Consider the following 20814-nt stretch of genomic DNA (forward strand, 5'->3'; position numbering starts at 1 on the left):
AGCCCTTTCCGTGGGGGCCAATGCTTCGCCCCCAATAGTCAGTGATGGCACCAACTGACTATATCGGGATGTCGGAAACCACAGCCACTCGGTCTTGGATGGGTTGAGTCTGAGCCTGTTTCTCCCCATCCAGATCCATACGGCCTCCAGGCACCGGGACATTACTTCAAGGGCATCGTTGGGGTGGTCTGGGGTGGAGATGTACAGCTGGGTGTCGTCAGCGTACTGATGGTACTCCACCCCGAAACCACGGATGATCTCTCCCAACGGCTTCACATAAATGTTGAACAAAAGGGGCGAGAGGACCGATCCTTGTGGCACCCCACATATAAGGGGCCTCGGGGTCGACCTCTGCCCGCCTGTCAACACAGACTGCGACCGGTCGGAGAGAAAGGAGGAGAACCACCATAATACGTATAAGCTTTGGCCTACCCTGCATTCTTATCTTTGCATTTCTTTGCTGTTAATTAAACAATAGAGCTGGCTTAGAAGTACATTCCTTCTGATTCTGTAAATTTTTCTTTATAGCTTGCAAGGATATACAGAGAGAGAAAGGGGGTTGGACTGATGGAAGCAGCCTCATGTCACAACTCCCTTCCCTTCTTTACCTCTGTTGCCATATCATACATGTGTCACGCCCCAAAGGTGTAGAGCGTAGAGCGTGATGCCACCACATCATTTTCTCCTTTCTTGTAAATTCAGCAAAATTTTGTAGGCACCGACAATTATGGTTGAGCTCAGCAGAAATCGGATAATCAGAACATTGAGTGACTGATGTCTGGGGAATTATAAACCCACCTCTTATCCCGGGCCGGTCTTTTTAAATCAACAATGCCCTTTAAAAAGTTGAAGGGCTCCTTTGAATTAAAGTTCAAGGCTCTTAAGGGGATTGTTTAATTTTGTGTGTGTGTGTGCATGAGAGAGAAAGAGAGGAGGGAAGGGAAGAAAGGAAGGAAGAAGGAAGGAGTGGTGAAATGTAAAATTTGTTTCTACCAGTTCTGTGGGTGTGGCTTGGGGGGGGAGTAATGTGACTGGGTGGGCGTGGCCATTTTTTTTTTTTTTTACTTTTAAAAGCATTTTTTCTACAACCTCTTTGGCCAAAGAGGTTGTAGAAAAAATGCTTTTAAAAGGCTCTGACGATCCCAGCTGAGCTGTGCGATCATTAGAGGCTTTTTTTTTTTAACTTTTAAAAGCATTTTTTCGGCCAAAGAAAAAATGCTTTTAAAAGTAAAAAAAAAAAGCCTCTGATGATCGTGCAGCTCAGCTGGGCATGGGGGGTGGGCAGGGATTTTTGCTACTGGTTCTCCAAACCACCCACTGTCATTGCTACCGGATCAGGGGATCCGGTCCGAACTGGGAGCATTTCACCGAAGGAAGGAAGGAAGGAAGGAAGGAAGGAAGGAAGGAAGGAGGAATTAATTTAAAAATTCAGGCACCCTAATGGTAGCAGAGTTGATATGATGACCCACAATTCAAGGATGCTGGGATACTGTTTTATGAAACATTGTATGAAATCTTAAAACAGGATTATTTCTTAAAACCAGGTGTTAGGAATTCCTATGAAAAATAAGGGGAACAGGTGTACCATTCTTTCAGTCTCTATTGTATGACATTTGGCAATGTAAAAGCACATGTCAAGCTCAAGAAATCGGGAACCAAGGTTGTTCAAATGTGCACAAGGTTAATCCATGCTAGTTCACGACAAAAATCTGAATTACTAACGGTCAAAGCAAATTAGATAAGAGTCAATGGAATTCAAGGAGGACTAGACATAGATCTCTTATGGGCATGAAGGGAGTCCAAACTGATGACATGCTTGACCCCTCCCTCAGGCTCAGTCCGGTCATCTCCTACAGCACTCTAGATATTGGACAGGCAGAATCATAAGAAACATACCAAGGAAAGATATGTATAATCATTGGTGCAACCCTGGAAGTTATATCTAGTCATTGATGGTGCGAGGGGTAGTTGTAATTTAAGGTTCTCTGTATATCTGCATTTTGAGGTTGAAAATAGCAGCTTAACCCCATAAATTCTCCACTGATCCAGAGCTTGAGGATTAATGGCAAACAAAAATGGAGAGAGATACCGACAAAGAGGAGATCTCACTGCCTTATCTCTAACTTTTGACTTTGATGCTTTTGGCTATCACATATAGTATTACAGCCAGACTCCAAAATTTATTTCAGTCGCTGTTCAGAATGCAAAGAAACCTACTATATTAGTTGTTAAAATAAATGTAAACAAATAATAATAAATAATTGGCATAATAGGTCCCGACTACACTCAATTTAAATGTCTTATTGAAGGCAATCCCTGTGGGGGCTTCAAGTATGAAAATGAGTCCTTGCAGCTACGAAGCAGATTTTTGCAAATAGAAATGTCATTTTAAGAGTCTCTGATAGCAAAGAGAAACTGGACAGAAATTTTGTCTGAGTGACCTTGAGAAGCAGAATAAAATTTGCAGTTCAGTATGTAGATTCACTCTCAACCAAATTACATGGGAAGAATCCCTGAGGAACTGAAGTTTCATAAAAACCTGTCTTCCCCCCAAAAATGCCAAGAGTATAGATAGCACTGAAGGAAAGTAGAAGGTGCCCATCAATTTTGGGGATAAGTAAAGAAGATAAACTGCTGGAGCATATCTTTGGAATTCTCTAAGATGTTGAAAAGTCTTTGAAGCTCAGCTTAAATGATTCTGAATGCTGTGTCTCAGCTCATCTGTTTGATCCCCTCTCTAATCTTTTCTGATCGTGAAGGTAATAGATATTCAGGTGCAAGAGCATAGAAATGCAAATTACGTCTGGTGCTTTTCTACCATGTAGAGAGAAGAAGAACTCCCATTGGTGCTAGAATAAGCCTTAGCCAGGTTCTCAAGATAAGTGACCAAACTAATATTCTGTAAGCCGCCTTGAGTTGCCATGGGCGAATAGGCAGCAATATAAATTCCCTAAATAAAACATTATTATCAGTTTTGGACAACCTGGCCTCTTGGCATAGAACCACATTAAGAACATAAGTGGGTGACTTGAAACATCTAAAAATGGGACATTTTCAAGGGGGTCATTACTGAAATGAGGTTCCCACTCCACCTCATAAGATAATGGTGTAATTTATTCATTACAAAAAGTTTGATAGCTGATAAAGTTCCTTTCCTGATTTCGATTGAATCTTAATGTTGCTGTGGCCCTTTTTTTGGGGGAGCCATACAGTATATTTAATGTGAGCAGTTTCCTTGAGGAAGCTTGGAAACAAATATTTAAAACTTTTGATTACTGTATTTTTTTTTGGGACTATAAGATGCACCTGAGTATAAGACACACCAAGATTTCGAAGAGGTTAACAAGAAAAAAAAGTTTTTGCCCTCCCCAGCCCCCAAGAGCACTCTGCAGGCCTCCCAAACCCTCTGCACGTCCCGTTTTTGTGAAAAATGGGCTCGTTTTTCACAAAAACTGGATGTGCAGAGGGTTTGGGAGGCCTGTAGAGTTGTCCTGGGGGCTGGGGAGAGCAAAAAAGCCCACATTTATGCAAAAAACAGGCCCGTTTTCACAAAAAAAGGGCCCGTTTTTGGCCTCACAAATCTTCTACGTGTCATGTTTTTGCCCTTCCCAGCCTCCAGGAGCACTCTGCAGGCATCCAAAACCCTCTGCGTGCCCCGTTTTTGTGCAAAAACAGGCCCATTTTTGGCCTCCCAAACCCCTCACGCATTGTGTTTTTGTCCTCCCTAGCTCCCAGGAGCACTCTGCAGGCCTCCCAAACCTTCTGTGCATCCCATTTTTGCAAAAAACGGGCCTGTTTTTGGCAAAAACGGGATGTGCGGGGCGCGGTTTCGGGAGGCTAAAAATGTCTGATTTGGTGTATAAGGCACGCCAACATTTCCACCCTCTTTTAATGGAGAAAAAGTGTGTCTTATACTCCGAAAAGTATGGTATTCTGTGTCACGGATGTCTATACACCAGCTGTGGAATTTTGTAGGATTGGAAAAAAAACACATGCTTTGTTTTATAATATTTCATGACTACCTTGGCCCTATTGGTGATGTTGAACAAGGACCTTAAAGGATCTAATCTCGTCTAGGTCAATGGCAAAATGACAGCATCATCTGCATAAAAGAAAATAGAAAGATATTTGTCTGCAATTCTGGCATGCAATACTGTCCCCTGAAGATTCTGATGAGAGAATTTATATAAATATCAGGAATAAGGAATCAAAAGCTAACCTTGTTTTACCCTCTCAAGGAGCTCTCCGGAGTGATCACATTTCATTCTCAGTCTTGTATTATCATGTGTCATTTGAGTATCAACAGTAGCAGATCAATAGAAGAGTTTTTAAGTTTTCCCCATTAAAAGGTAAAGGTAAAGGTTTCCTTTTTCCAGTCATGTCTGACTCTAGGGAGTGGTACTCATCTCTGTTTCTTAGCTTTGGACATTTCAGTGGTCATCTGGCTCATGGAATGCTATTACCTTCCCACCAAAATGGTACCTATTTATCTACTTGCACTTGCATGCTTTCGAACTGCTAGATAGGCAGAAGCTGAGGAAAGTAAAGGGACCTTATCCAGTTGTGTGGCACCCAGGTCTCAAACCCAGGCTGTCAGCTTTCCAACTGACAAGCTCGGTATCTTTAACTATTGAGCCATTGCTGCCCCTTCTCCATTAAAAGATGCCCTAAATCAGTCCTAAAGTCCACCAAAACAGCAGATGAGACATTTTTCTGCATGTGTACCAGGGGTGAAATCTACTTACCTTCCCTACCGGTTCAGAAGTGCACGTGTCACATGCGTGCGCGGACTCTCTGCACATGCGCAAACCCTTTTGCGCATGCGTACAGGGTAAAAACCAGGTTACTTCCTGGTTAAAACCGACGACCGGGCAGTGGGCGGAGCCTCGCATTGCCATCGCTACCGGTTCTCGGAACCACCCGCCGCCATCGCTTCCGGTTTGTCCGAACCCGTAGCATTTCACCCCTGATGTGTACAGTATTTTTCCACCAAACTTGGCAGACTCAGACAGTAATCTATAGTAGATCTTCCTGCTCTGAAGGCCACCACAGCATTCATCCTCCAATATATTCTCCTGAACAAACCAATTGCAGAGTTTCCAGTTCCAATTCCTGGATTTTAATTTGCTTATTATATTCGATGTAGACTTACAAGTCTTGAGCTGGCAGGATCATTGCTATAACCTTTTTTTAAAAATAAAAATAATAGATAAATAAATAACAAGGACAACAGCTGTATCCCAAACCTCTATGTAGCATACAGTATATGCTAGGTTGCTTATATACACAAACAATAATCCTAAAAAGCAGGAGTTAACCAGTCTCTGTTTGATATTGTGATCTCTGCTAGAATGAAAGGATCATCAGGAGCTTGATTTCATTTTCACTGGATGATTTAACGGCTTGTTCTCTGTTCACTATTTTGGAAGCCGCCATTGAAAGTGAACCAGTGATATAGTCAAAAGAATCATCACAGGTTCTTCCAGATAGAATGTCAAAGTTTTGTTCCCATGCCAGCATCAATATATAACAAGGCATCCAGGATAGGCTGGAGTCAAGGTGTCCTCAATAACGTACAATGACCTGCCAAAAGGATGAGGTATCTTTATCTTTATCTTTGGCCATTTCAGTAGTTCGTTGCCCCATTAGTTCTAGAATAGCTCTTTTCTTCTCTTTCAATGCAGTTCTATAACACCTTTTAGATTGAATCATATTCTGGCTATTACTGATTCATGGGTTTCATTTTCTTTCATTTATAAGCGTCAAGCAGAGCTTTTTTTATGCAACCACACAATCACGATCAAGCCCCAATCGAAAGCGGGATTGTGTGGATTAACTTGGCATCTGTCTTCCCCACGTTTCTGAATCATCACCACACCATCTATACTTCCAATGTATGTTTGTCAAGGGCAATCTACCCCTGAAGCAAAATACTGCTTTTTGTGAGCCAACTGGCGGTACCTTTTCGTGAGTCGGCTGGCTGTAATTGTAAAAGGAGAGAGCTTGGAAATTAGGCTACCAAAAAAAATAATAATAATAAATCATAAAATAATCTATAGCTGAGAGTCACTGGCTAGATCAGATTGAATATTGGCTCAGGTGAGCACTCCAAGCAGGAAACACAATTCAAAATTAACATGTCCTAATTATTTGCCATTGAACTAGGCATAGCCTAGCTCAGGGGTGTCAAACTCGATTTCATTGAGGGCCACATCAGGATTGTGTTTCATCTTGGGGGGTCGGGGTAGGCGTGGCCAGGGTGGGTGTGGCCAGTTCAACGTGACTCATTTTGAGAGCGCCTGTGCTGGCCCAAGCGCTCCAGAGTTCCGTTTTTGGCTGCGACGGCCTCCTGCAACTCTCTGCCAGTAAAAACAGAGCAGGCCTCCCGAGCTCCATTTTCACTGGCAGAAGCACTGTGGGCCAGTCCTTTGCTATTTCCAGGGCGGCCCCGGTCTAAGCACCCCGTGGGCCGCATCCAGCCCCCGGGCCTTGAGTTTGACACCCCTGGCCTAGCTGTATTGAAAATATAGTAAAAATGCACAAATAGGGGCATATTATTATGTCCCAGTCTGGCAATGAAATCACTTTCGATAAAATTTGTTAAGTCTGAAAATATACTACCACAAACTAAAATTACTCTTGGATAACTATGTGAGCAAGTTAATATAATTCTAAATAATGCTCAGTATATCATTATAGCTTTTGATTTGTGCAAGAAAATCTTCTGAGGGCAATGAATAGAGGTAGTCCTCAATTTTATATTTGGTCACTTAGCAACCATTTGAAGTTGCTCACCCTAAAAGTTACTTACAAAATTTCAAAAGTTACAATGCCCTCTCCTCCCATGTGATTGTCCAGCTTTACAACCCTTTGCTGTGTCCTGTTGTCATATGACCACAATTTGTGAGGGTTTTTTTGCCAGTTTCTGGCATTTACTCCCAGATTCCAACAAAAAACACACATTGGATAAAACGATTTGCCTAACACAGGGGTGGGCAATTGTGGCTCTTTTACAACCTGTGGACTTCAACTCCCAGAATTGGCTGTCTCAGCTTGGCTGTCTCAGGAATTCTGGGAGTTGAAGTCCACAGGTTGTAAAAAAGCCACAATTGTCCACCCCTGGCCTAACAAATGGCCACCCAGAAAATTCTGAAAATTCAAATCTGGTCTCATCATACCTCAACTTACAATTGCAGTGAAGTCCAGGTAGTCCTCGACTTACAACCACAACTGAGCCCCAAATTTCCATTGGTAAGTGAGACAGATGCTACGTGAGTTTGTCCCATTTTGCAGACTTTCTTGCCACAGTTGTTAAGTGAACCACTGAAGTTCCTGAGTTAGGAGCACCATCATTAAGTGAAATCTGTCTTCCCTGTTGGCTTTGCTTTGTCAAGAAGGTCGCAAAAGGTGACCACGTGACCCTGGGACAGCAACCGTCGTCAATATGAGCCCGTTACCAAACATCCAAATGTCAGGGTTCCAAGTAACACCCCCAACGAAAGGAGACTCCGAGGCTCCAAGTTCCTCAAAGTTCCATTTTATTAGAGATGTCATATTGGCACATCTGGGAAAACCCGAATCTGAAAGCTTCCAGGTTTTCCCCACCAAAAAGTAACTTCAAGTCCCTGCCCCAACACCCACATGTCCATCATATGGTTCAATAAATACACCGCCCCAACTGGAGATGCCTCCCAGTCACACCACCCCAGGTGCAGGGCAAGATGTCCTTGACTCTCAGAGAAAAGAATGTTATGGCTAGAAATCACTTCACTCCATACAATCTCCCCTCCCAGTTTCCCATGGCACTAAATGTGGCAGTCCTGAAGATCCAAAGTAAAAGATGGCTTCCAGGACTGACACCAAATAACTTCAAACGGTCACTAAAGGAACGGTTTTAAATCAAGGACTACCTGTAGAGGCTATGGCGGCAGTGGCAACTGGCTGAGATTGCTGAAAGTCCCAAGTCTCTACTTCAGTCTTGGCAAGCAAGATGGGGGTGTTTGCAGAGGTGGTATTCATTTACTTTCCCTACTGGTTCGCAAATGTGAGCATGCGCCCGGCCTTCCGCGCATGTGTCCTGCTGGCACATGCGCCTTCCGTGCATGCGCCTGGCCTCAAAAACATGCCTAAATAGGATGGTATAGAGCCTGGGCAGATGGGCGGGGGCAGGCTCACCCGCTATTTCCCACCCGCTATTTCCGCTACCGGTTCGGGTGAACTGGTCCGAACCGGCTGAATACTACCTCTGGGTGTTAGGCAGGTGGAGGGAGTCGAAGGGCCCCTGTTGTTTAAGTGTGGGCTGGCCCAAATTTTGATCACACGACTGCAGGGGCCCTGCAACTTCAGACATCGGTTGTGAATCCCATCGCTCGGCGCCATCATAACTTTGAACATTCACTGAAGGAATGGTTGAAAGTCATGGACTACCTATATTCCGTCCTTTATAAAGTTACTCAGCCTCAAGGTAACATTTCCTGTTCAGTGCACTGTGCAGGGAGGAACCTTTTATGCTGAGAAAGCATAAATGCAGGATCGTGAGGACCTGCGAGCGCTCCTAATTTAAAATATATGGAAAATAAAAGCAGGCGTTGTCTTACATTCTTCGTCTGCCCCTCAGATACAAAATATGTGCCCTGTCAAAAGTGCTGTGCTCTACAAAAAAATTACTGGCTCAGTATGGCATTCAATCAAAGTGGCTTTTATGTAAAACAACCCTTGTCCCATCCCTGCATATATATGTCTAAAAATAAAAATATCTCCTAGGTAAATTACACATACATATATAGTTTACCTAGGAGATATTTTTATCTTTATCTTTAGCCTGGAGAAACAAGCCGCGTTCCATTCCATGTTATATTTTATTCCTATAATTGTGTGAAACAATTTTCCCAAGGAATTGTCTAATGTACCCCCCCCCTCTTGCCCCCAAATTAGATAGTATGCTGGAACAATTCTTTTCTGAAAAGCCTTTGCTGCTGTTTATTGTCGCTAAACAAAAATAGAAATTCAAATCTTGATTGCGCAGGGATTCTAATTATTCCACCTTAACTATACACTTCCCAACTGTTCTAACATGCAAAGGTAAAGGTTCCCCTCACACATATGTGCTAGTCATTCCAGACTCTAGGGGGCGGTGCTCATCTCCGTTTCAAAGCCAAAGAGCCAACGGACGTCTCCGTGGTCATGTGGCCGGCATGACTAAACACCAAAGGTGCACAGAATGCTGTTACCTTCCCACCAAAGGTGGTCCCTATTTTTCTACTTCCATTTTTTACGTGCTTTTGAACTGCCAGGTTGGCAGAAGCTGGGATGGGAGCTCACCCTGTTATGTGGCACTAGGGATTCGAACCGCTGAACTGCCGACCTTTCGATCGACAAGCTCATCGTCGTAACAACCTACATTTTGTGGTTTGGTTTTTACAGACCATTCTCAAAGGGATTCACAGAACTGGTTCCGAAGACAATTCACTATAACATGACAGTGTGTAAGAGAGAGAAAGAGAGAGGGATAAACACATATGTATCAGGGGTGGGTTCTAAAATATTTTACTACCAGTTCTGTGGGCGTGGCTTATTCTGTGGGCATGGCTTGATGGTCATGTGACAATTCTTTAGGATTTAGTAGAGGTACTGGTCTACCAGGCTTTTAACTGCTTGCAGAGCTGTACCGGTCTACCCATTTATTTTTGCAGGCACCGGTCTACTCATGTATTTTTGCAGGCACCGGTCTACTCAAGGCACCGGTCTACCACCAAACTGCCTTTTTACCACTGATCAGCTGTAGGGCGGCCCTTTGAAGCCCCTTGGCAAGAGTTTAAACAGTTTTTTTCCTTATAGCCCATCAGCTGGGACTCAGGAGGCAGCAATAGATTGGGGGTGGGGCCAAATAAAAGGTAAGAATAACGCAGGGGGTGGGTGGGGCAGAACCGGTTTGGTGACATCATATAGTCACCGCTACCGGCTCGGCGGAACCGGGAGGAACCCACCACTGATATGTATGTTCTTGTGGGGTCTAGAATTTTTCAAAGGACCAGGTAGAAAAAAGTTTTAACAATTTGAAAGGGTCCATTTTATTCATGGAATCCTGTATCAAACGTAACAGGTAGTCCTCAACTTACGACTGTTTATTTAATGATGGTTCGAAGTTACGATAGCCTTGGAAAAAATGACTTAAGACTGGTCCTTAAAGCACCACCCCATGGCCCTGTGATTGTAATTCAGGCATTTGGCAACTGGTTCGCAGTTACAAAGGTTGCGGCAACTCGCCTGCAGGTGATTGTGAGTTGCAACCTTGCCAGCCAACTTTTGACAGTCAATTGGAAAGGGCATATCCGCTTAATGGCCACATGACTCACTTAACAACCACATGGTTTGCTTAATGACAGAGGTCACATGATGACTCGCTTTATGACCACACCAACTTACGATGGAAATTTGGATCCCAATTTTGGTTATTAGTCAACAGTTGCAAATGCTTCCAGTGCTAATATTTTTATTTTGTAACAGAATAACAGTATTGGAAGAGACTTTGGAGGTCTTCTAGTCCAACCCCTGCTCAGGCAGGAGACCCTATACCATTTCAGTCAAATGGTTGTCTTCTTAAAAACTTCCAGTGATGGAGCATTCACAACTTCTGGAGGCAAGTCGTTCCACTGGTTGATTGTTCTCACTGTCAGGAAATTTCTCCTTAGTTCTCGGTTGCTTCTCTCCTTGATTAGTTTCCATCCATGACTTCTTGTTCTACCTTCAGGTGTTTTGGAGAATAGGTTGACTCCCCTCTTCTTTGTGGCAGCTCCTTAGATATTGGAAGACTGCTATCATGTCACCCTTAGTTCTTCTGATCATTAAACTAATTCCAGCAACCATTCTTTATATGTTTTAGTCTCTGGTTTCCTAATCATCTTTGTTGCTCTTCTCTGTACTCTTCTTGGTTTTTCTTGCCTAAATGTAGAACCTTACTTTTTTCACCACTGAATTTCATTTTGTTAGATAGGACACAGTGTTCAAGTCTGTCAAGATCCTTCTGTATCTTAAGCCTATTTTCTGGAACGTTGGCTATTCCTGCCAGTTTGGTGTCATCTGGAAATTTAATGAGTTCCCCATCAATCCTCACCTAAATCATTGATGAAGATATTGAAGAGTACTGGGCCTAAGACAGAGCCTTGGAGTACCCCACTACTTACTTCTGTCCATGGAGATGCAGTTCCATTAAGGACTACCTGTGCAGTTGGTTAGCCAGTTACAAATCCATCTGGTGGTGATGTTGTCTAACCCACATATGATATACTTGAATTCAGGGTGGATTTGATTTAAATCGAGTTGATTTAAATCACAATTTAAATCATGATTTAAATCACTAGTAAAAAGGCTTGATTTAAATCAACTCGATTTAAATCATAATTTTTAAAGAGCAACTGTCATCTCTGCTACTCCTTTGACCCACTGTTGACTCACCGATAGTCCCAGTGTTGCAGAATATACAGCCTCATGCTACATAACTAAGCTCCATTTCATGCTGAATAAACTAAATTATTTATGTATCTTAAATAGAAAACTATCTTACGATAGATTTTTACCCCAAAAGTTTTTATTAAAATAAATTTGATAAAAATCAAAAAAATCCGATTTAAATAAAAAAAACTGATTTTTTTGATTTTTTTTAAAAAAAATCATTGATTTTTATCCACTCTGCTTGAATTGAAGAATATTCATTTTAGTATATGCTGAAAATAAAAACCAGAATTCAACATAAACCAGAACTAGAGTATTTATATTTCACTCTTATTTCTAACTACCAAATTTTTTGGTTTCACTTATTTTCTTCGTGATTCAAGTCTGTTGAAATTCTGCCAAACACCACATCTTTTCTTGTACACTAGTCTGCTTAACTAAGTAGAACTGATTCAGATCATTACCATTGCACCTCTCTTGAGACCAAATAATGCAGCCCTACCTCTGCAACTTCCAAATATTTTGTGTAGCCAATTAAATCTTTTTTTTGGATCTTTTTTTTTTTTAACTCTTCCTATCAGAATTCTTTTAGCTCAAAAATAGCTTGAGGTCTCCTTGCTTGCTCTGCATGTTTGAGATCACCTCAGATTGCAAAAAGCATTAACATCTATGGACTGCAAAGATCATTTAAAAATCTTTATCTTTCCTGTAAGCACTTCATGATTGATTTATTTTGTGTCGTGGGAGGGGAGAAATCATTATCTTGTAAAAAGATCCAGCCCCATTTCAATTTCTTCACGGATTATGGGACAGAAATGTAGATATTTAATTGGATTCAATCTTCTGCACATATCTTTTTTTCTTGTGCCACTGGCTGCTGTACCCAAAATATCAAAGCGTCAACAGATGCTTTCACTTTTTCCTTTTTTTCCCTTACAATGTGTCTTCTGGGCTTTGGTCTGAACAATTGATTCTTTTGCATATTTTACAATGACTTTGTGATAAAATCAGAGAAAATATTTCCCTCTGGCAATTCTCCCATACAGCTGCTTATTGTTGTTTCAGTGAAATTATATAGGGGACAGCTACTTCAGATCAGCCAGACTTTTTCAGCAGGCTATTTTTAGTGATTGGTGGGTTCTGACCAGTTTTCAGATGGTTTCACCAGATATTTTTCTTGACTTTTCATGTTTTATTTATTTTATTTTTATGTATTTAGTTTATCAAACATATACAAGATAACAGGAATAAGTATAAACATGGATATTAATACAGGAAATGGGTACGAATAAATGGGGACAGTAGGACAGGGACGGAAGGCACGCTGGTGCGCTTATGCACGCCCCTTACAGACCTCTTAGGAATGGAGTGAGGTCCATGGTAGACAGTTTAAGGTTAAAGTTATGGGCAGTTGAGGATGTAACAACAGATAGTGCATTCCAGGCATTGACCACTCTGTTGCTGATGTCGTATTTTCTGCAATTGAGTTTGGAGCGGTTTACCTTGAGTTTGTATCTGTTTTGTGCTCGTGTATTATTGCGGTTGAAACTGTAGTAGTCATTGACAGGTAGTACATTGTAGCAGATACTTTTGTGTACTACGCTTAGGTCGGGCCATAGGCAGCGTAGTTCTAGGCTGTCCAAGCCTAAAATTTCAAGCCTGGCGGCATAAGGTATTTTGTTGCGAGCAGAGGAGTGGAGGACTCTTCTCGTGAAATACCTCTGGACTCGCTCAATTGTATTAATGTCCGATATACAGTGTGGATTCCAGACGGACAAGCTGTATTCGAGAATTGGTCTAGCAAAGGTTTTGAATGCCCTAGTTTGTAGTACAATGTTACTGGAGAAGAAGTTTCGCAAGATTAGGTTTACAACTCTTAATGCTGTTACAGTGAGTTCTGGCGCTTAGATCATTTGAGACGAGTACTCCAAGGTCCTTGACAGAGTGAGGGGTCGTCTATGAGGTCGTATCCACCCAGCTTGTATTTGATATTTTTTTCCAGTGTGTAAGACGGAGCATTTGTTGGTTGAGATTTGGAGTTGCCAATTGTTTGACCATTCTGACACATAGTCAAGGTCGCTTTGTAGGGGAGCAGCATTTGCCCTGACTTCAACAAATGCACTTAAGTTCCATTATTTAACAGCATTTCTCACAGTTGAAATTGCTACTTGAAGATATCTAGAGGGTTTTTTAAGTAGCCCTGCTTTGTAAGAGTGAATGATCTTAATTTTCAGTTGCTCAGACAACTACTTTGAGGAGCTCGTGTTGTTCAAAGTAGGTAGACCTGAGAAGTTAGTGAGGGGTTGCAGTATTTGTTCACTTGTGGAATTGCTTTGATTCCTTTGTAGGTCTCACGATTCGATCGCGTTTTCAGCATTATTGGTCTCTTCAGAGCTTTCAAAATAAAGCTGAATCACCTGGAAGGGCTATCATACTTCTGTACCTGCTACATTCACTGTTGGCTTATTTTTAATCTGAAAACAACCACATGTAATTAGCAAATACCCATCGACATGAACAAAAAGATACCTGCTTAACTTTGTATCACATGAAGTCTGTCTCTGCATCTATGCGCTTAGAGGATTCATGTGGGCGTACAGCTTGATCAGTGGTGCTTACATTTTTGCATGCAACTAAACAGGTCATTTAGTAAAACATAAAATAAACAGCCGGAAACCACTAAAAAGCCATTTAAGATCATCAGTGCTGGGGAGAACTCAGTATTTTTCTGGAAATAGATTAACAGATATTTGAATTTCAGCACTAAACTTGTCAGTTGGAAAGCTGACAGCCCGGGATTGAGGCCCGAGAGCCACACAACAGGGTGAGCTCCCATTCGTGTCCCAGCTCCTGCCCACCTACCAGTTCGAAAGCATGCAGATGCAAGTATATAAATAGGTACCACTTTGGTGGAAAGATAACAGCATTCTGTGAACATTTGGTATATAGCCATGCTGGCCACATGACCACAGAAAATGTCTTTGGACAATGTTGGTTCCCTTGGCCAAGAAATAGAGATGAGACCACCTCCTCAAGTGGGATATGACTGGACAGGGAGACCTTTGCCTATACATTACTTCAGTAGACAATCTGTGGGTTGTTAACTACTGTACTTTTTGGCGTATAAGATGCACTCCCCCCCCCAAAAAAGGTGGGTGAAAATTGTGGTGCGTCTTATACACCAAATGTTGCCGAAGCCCCGCTCATCTGCAAGTCCCCACCCTTCAGCCATTTTTGGCCTCCACACGTCACATTTTCTACCTCCGTATGCCCCGTTTTAGACCTGTTCCAGGCTGCGGGAATCACCACAGTACATCCCCGCCAATCGCCGCCTCCTGTGTCGTGTTTTCAGCCTCAGCACACCGTGTTTTCGGCCTCCGCACATTGCCACTGCCGTCACTCTCCGCCACCTGGAACCGAAATACGACGCGCGGAGGCCAAAAATGGGGCATGCAGAGGCGGCAATGTGCTGTAGCGATCCCCACAGCCTGAAACAGCTGATTAGCTGTATTCCAGGTGGCCGATCCAACCGCCAATCAGCTGTTCGTGCTAAATCAGGCTGCGATAACATGCTGAAGCTGACCAGGCTGTTTGCTGTTTGCTGCAAGGACTCTAGCCAGATGAATACCAATGGATGCTGGTAGGCAGAGGCAGAAATTTTTTTTTTCTGGTTTTCCTCCCCAAAAACTAATGTGCATCTTATACTCCGGAGCATCTTATACTCCAAAAAATACGGTAAATATGGATAGAGTGTAATGAAACTCTAGACTTTTTCAAAGCCACTGGGATGACTTTAAACTTAATGGCAAGAAGAGTTGGCTAGAACCCATTTTGAACTAAGGGCTGGGGGGACAGATGTAAAAAATGCAGAAGTACTCAGATGGAGTATGGATTTTTAAGCTTGTCTTAATGGGGGAACTAGATTATTCAGCCTTTGTTGACCCTTGGCACAGCAACATTCAGCTGAGTTTGAAATTAATGCAGTTGTTCAAAGATTTTCTAAAAGAGTTACTTTCATTTTAAGGCAGAGCAATTTCCTGCTTCTCTAATGGAACGAAGAAAACCACTTGAATGCGATGGTTCTTCACAGCAATAACTACTGAGTTCCTACAATAATGTATTCATATATATATATATATATATATATATATATATATATATATATATATATATATATACATACACATCTGTCTCCTGTATCGTGCTAATTGCTGAAGCAGCTTTCTCCTGAACTGAACATACGTGAGCGTGCAAATGCCCTTGAACAGCTCTATTGCTGGTATTTTGGAAGAAGAGCATCGTGTTTCTCATTTCATTATTCTGACTTGGACAAACTGGCCATAGATGGATAGAGGTGGATACACTAATTGCAGATTAGTAATCTACATAAATTAGAAATTTCTCTCCTTGCCTCATTACCCTCCTCCCCCATTGCAAAAACACCTACTCGGTCTTGACTAAGCAAATTAAAGGTTTATTGTTGGAGCTTGGGTGCCAGAGCCCTATCTTCTTTGATGTGCAGGCCTTCTTTGTATAATCGGTGGAAGCAGTAATTAAACTTCTCTTGTGTGATGAAGAGCTGCAATCATATTTCAGTAGAAAGGGACTTTTAAGAAAAGCAGCATGTTGGTTTGGGGAGCTGATAACGATTATTACTTTTCTTTTTATGTCTTCCAAAGGGTTGTGTAAACAAGAAATGTCAAATGTCAAAAACGGAGATGATTAACTGATGGGCCATAGGCCAGATACTATTACATGTAGCTCCTGGCAGCAATACTAAATGCTCCTTGCAGATTTATTCATGCCTCCAGAAGTTGTGGGGTGCACAATGGCTCAGCGGTTAAAACGCTAGGCTTGTCAGCTGGAAAGCCAGCAGCCCAGGTTCGAGACCCGAGTGCCACATGACTACAAGACCTCCAATGTTCCTTCCAACTCTGTTACTCATAAGGGGAAAAAATTACGAAGTTTCTAACAAGGAAAGGATTATTGTTTTTGTCTTTAGATATTGCATGTAATTCCTTTGATATTCTCAAAGAAGAATCAAATTGAGTGTATGCCTGTGCATGTATAAACACACATGTGTGCCCAAAGAGAGATACATACACATATATATACAAATATTTATTCATAATCTCATTATTTATTCTTCTCAAATTCTTCCTCATCAATCACTTGTAAATGTATATTAGTAACTTTATATTAGAGCCTGACTAGCTATGAAAATGGGATGCGGTGGCTCAGTGGCTAAGATGCTGAGCTTGTCGATCGAAAGGTCGGCAGTTCAGAGGTTCGAATCCCTAGTGCCGTGTAAAGCGGTGAGCTCCCATTACTTGTCCCAGCTTCTGCCAACCTAACAGTTCGAAAGCACGTAAAAAAGGCAAGTAGAAAAATAGGGACCACCTTTGGTGGGAAGGTAACAGTGTTCCGTGCGCCTTTGGCGTTGAGCCATGCCGGCCACATGACCATGGAGAAGTCTTTGGAAGTGCTGGCTCTTCAGCTTTGAAACGGAGATGAGCACCGCCCCCTAGAGTCAGGAATGACCAGCACTTATGTGCGAGGGGAACCTTTACCTTTACCTTTAGCTATGAAAACATGAGGTGATGGACCCAACTGCCTGTAGAGACTGTCATAGAGAAAACCACATATCTTCTAGCTGTTTAGCCTTCCTTTCTGCACCTTTTCAAAATGAATTTTTGGCAATGTAAAGTAGGTTAAAAAATGTCAGCCAAGAGGTTGGGTTTGCCCTCTTCCTGCCATAGATCAAATGGAGCAAAAATATTGTTGGTACTCTGCAGTTTCAGAAACTCCCTTCCTGTTGGGTTAAAAAAAATATATCCTGATAAGTTAAAAAAAAACATGTTTACAAGTTTTTTCAATCTGGGACAGGGGAAGGAAAGGGGAAAAGAAAATCATGGAACGTGTATCAATTATGTGTTGGAAGATGGTTTACAAGGATCACAAACACACACATACCGAGTGTACTCTTGAATAGAATAGAATAGAATAGAATAGAATAGAATAGAATAGAATAGAATAGAATAGAATAGAATAGAATAGAATAGAACAGAACAGAACAGAACAGAACAGAACAGAACAGAACAGAACAGAATTCTTTATTGGCCAAGTGTGATTGGACACACAAGGAATTTTTCTTGGTGTATACACTCTCAGTATACATAAAAGACAAGATACGTTCATCAAGAATCATAAGGTACAACACTTAATGATAGTCATAGGGTACAAATAAGCAATCAGGAAACAATCAATATCAATATAAATCGAAAAGATACAAGCAACAAAGTTACAGTCATACAGTCATAAGTGGAAGGAGATGGGTGATGGGAACGATGAGAAGATTAATAGTAGTGCAGATTTAGTAAATAGTTTGACAGTGTTGAGGGGATTATTTGTTTAGCAGAGTGATGGCATTCAGGAAAAAACTGTCCTTGTGTCTTGTGTTGTTCCGGTGTGCAGTGCTCTATAGTGTCGTTTTGAGGGTAGGAGTTGAAACAATTGCGAGGGGTTTGTAAATATTTTCACAGCCCTCTTTTTGACTCATGCAGTATACAGGTCCTCAATGGAAGGCAGGTTGGTCGCAATTGTTTTTTCTTTTGAGGTTTATAATTTCATGAGTCCTCTCTCCTCTCTTTCAGCTCTTTGAGAACTTCGAATTTGGAGAAGTGCAGCTGAATTCCGTCTACCTCTCACAACGATTCTCCACTGACCACTCGGGCTACTACGCCTCGTCTGGGCAGCTCAATTTCTTCTGAATTGCAGACTCATCTTTCCCGATAGATTGCCCATAATGAGATCCAGGAGTCTCTAATATACAAGGCAATAATGATTTAAACCTGCCCTGCTATTAGATCAGGCTCGCTCTGTCCTCCCGAATCAACCTTAGAACTTTGCCAATATCTGGGCAAAAAAAAAAAAAACAACAACCCTGGCCTAAATTGAATGAAAGAAAATATCTATGCAATCAAAAAAGTGACTCTGGTTGGCAGGTGGTTTGTTGGGGGGGAAAAAAAGGTGGAAATAAAAGACATAATAGTACCTGCATTTAGAAAGCTATAAATGTACAGAAATTACCCATTAATTATTTTTAATGGCTAACTTTTCAAAGCGGGGAAAATAACATCTTTTTGTGGCACTTCAGATTGCCCTGAAATCTAAGTCTTTTGTAGCTTTCAAAACAAAAACCATTCCCTTTGGTAACCTTGTGATAGTTTTTCCTTTTAACTGCGAACGGCAATATATTTGCATTTTTGTGGTTTGCTGGTTTTTTTGTTGTTGTTTCGTTATTACAGCTAACGTGCTGAATCTGTCAAGGATTCATAGTGGTTTAGAACTAATAATTAAAACATGCACATTACAAATATAATTAAAGCATCCATGGTAAATAAACTCATTAAGAGAATTAAATCAAAACATAATTACAATCATTGTCAGAAAATTAGCGGCCAGTCCAAAAACAACCATAGTAGTAAAAATGATGGCAAAAGAATCATCACCAAAGGCCCTTCGGAAAAGTGTTTGTTGTCGTCTTCTGGAAAGGCATTAACGAAGATACCAATTTAATTTGTGAGGGGAGCCTGTTCCATAGAACTGGAAATGAGAAAGCACCTCCTAGTTTCATCTTCTCTCATTGGAAGCGAGGAGGAATCCGTAGCCTTTCCTGGAATAATCATTAAGGTTGGAATGATTCAGTTAGGAGATGATGATCTGTGTGCATTTAGGTGCTGAGCCATTTACAGTTTTGTAAATCGAAACCTATGGTGGAATTTAATCTGGATTCCCAGGAGGGAAGAAGAGCATTCCAGAGGAGCAAAAAAAACCCAGCAAAGTTTAGATGGTTTGTGTGGGAGAAAGAGGATAAAGATAGCTCCTCCCTAGGAGTTCTCAGAGAATATGTTTTATGGTGGAAGTCATTTGCATTAGTTTGGCAAGATGAAGCACAATAAAGGAAACTACTTAGAAGAACCTCAGCGTATCTCTCTTGGTTTTTGGAGCCTGACAAAATTAGCACTTTTGTTCTGACCTAGGCGTCCCCAAACCACAACGCAAACTCCCTGTGCCAACAAAAAACCCTTTTTATTAAGTTACTGTGAGTTTCTCACATTCACATCCAACGAAGTCTTTCAAGAGAGCATTTACAGTCACAGACCATAAGCAGGGGTGAAATTAAAAAATTTCCCCTACCGGTTCTGTGGGCGTGGCTTGTTGGGGGAAGGTCATGTGACTGGGCATGGCCAACTCGACATCACTTACATCGAGGGGCTCCTCAGTGGCCCCTCCCCATTGTCGCGAATGGCAGGAAAATGGGAAGGGGAATATTCCTGCCTACCATCCTTCCCTCAGTCTGGGCTGAGATTGAGGAATGGATGAAAGGCAGGAAAATCCCCTTCCCCATTTTCCGGCCTTTCACAAAAAATGGCTCCATTCCAGCTGCTCCCCCCATCCCCCTCCCTCCTGGGGACTACCTTAAAAGGGACAGGCTGCAGCAGCTCCGTTGTCAATGGAGGGAGAAAACTTAGCATTCTCTCTGCTGCATTTTACATTAAATTCTGTGGCAGAGAGAATGCTAACTTCTCTCCCTCCATTCAGAACGGAGCTGCTGCTCCCTTTATGGTTCCCTCCTGGCCCCCTCCCTCCTGGGGACTACTTTAAAGGGACAGGCTGCAGCAGCTCCGTTCTGAATGGAGGGAGAAAAGTTAGCATTCTCTGCTGCATTCAACATTGAATTCTGTGGAATATCGAGTGGCCGGAAGAGATGAGCAGTGACCGGCTGGGCATGGGTGAGGCCAAGGAGGGATAATTACTACCAGTTCAGCAAACTGATGCGCATAATTCCTAGCGGTTCGCCTGAACTGGTAGGATTTCACCCCCGACCATAAGGCTTGGAGAGCTGCCAGGCCAATATCTTCAAAACTTGGCAAGGATTCTCTGAGAGTCACGAACCAATTAAGTGAACTAATTGTCTCCTGCAAACCTCCCTCTCCATTTCCTCCTCTTTTATTCCCTCTGGGAGGGGCCATTCATCGTTCACCTGTAGCCTTACTCCCAAGTCGACCCTTGTTCCTCAGCTGTTCCCTTCGTCTGGCAACTCTGCACATGTGCACCCTGGGAACAGGCTCCAGCTGTTCGTCTGTCTCACTGATGTCTGACTCCAAAGGCAACTGATACTGTCAGACTGCCCTGGCCACATCTCTGCATCCGACACAGAGCCTTCAGACTCCAGGACTGGCCCATGTTCCTCCCCAACCTCCTCACTGTCCGAATCTGCTGCCAGCTCTGCTGGCCACTGGCGGGCCACAACAACTTTGAATTGCACCTGAAAACTTATCAATAGCCAAATCAGACCTA

General features: G+C 42.2%; 1 protein-coding gene across 6 annotated transcripts in view; it reads left to right on the top strand.

The window, feature by feature from the left end:
• The window catches only part of ASCC1 (activating signal cointegrator 1 complex subunit 1), a 119516-nt gene extending 100684 nt beyond the window's left edge, over nucleotides 1-18832 (top strand). For all 6 annotated transcript variants that reach the window (XM_060682262.2, XM_034425992.3, XM_034425993.2 and 3 more), the window contains exon 10: nucleotides 18105-18832. In XM_060682262.2, coding sequence (XP_060538245.2) covers nucleotides 18105-18221 — 117 coding nt within the window. In that variant the 3' untranslated portion in view covers nucleotides 18222-18832. The remainder of the gene's footprint in view (nucleotides 1-18104) is intronic.
• The last annotated feature ends 1982 nt before the right edge of the window (nucleotides 18833-20814 follow it).

Source organism: Pantherophis guttatus, chromosome 6 (assembly GCF_059756535.1).
Source record: "Pantherophis guttatus breed Tessera chromosome 6, ASM5975653v1, whole genome shotgun sequence".
Classification (NCBI taxonomy): Eukaryota; Metazoa; Chordata; class Lepidosauria; order Squamata; family Colubridae; genus Pantherophis; species Pantherophis guttatus.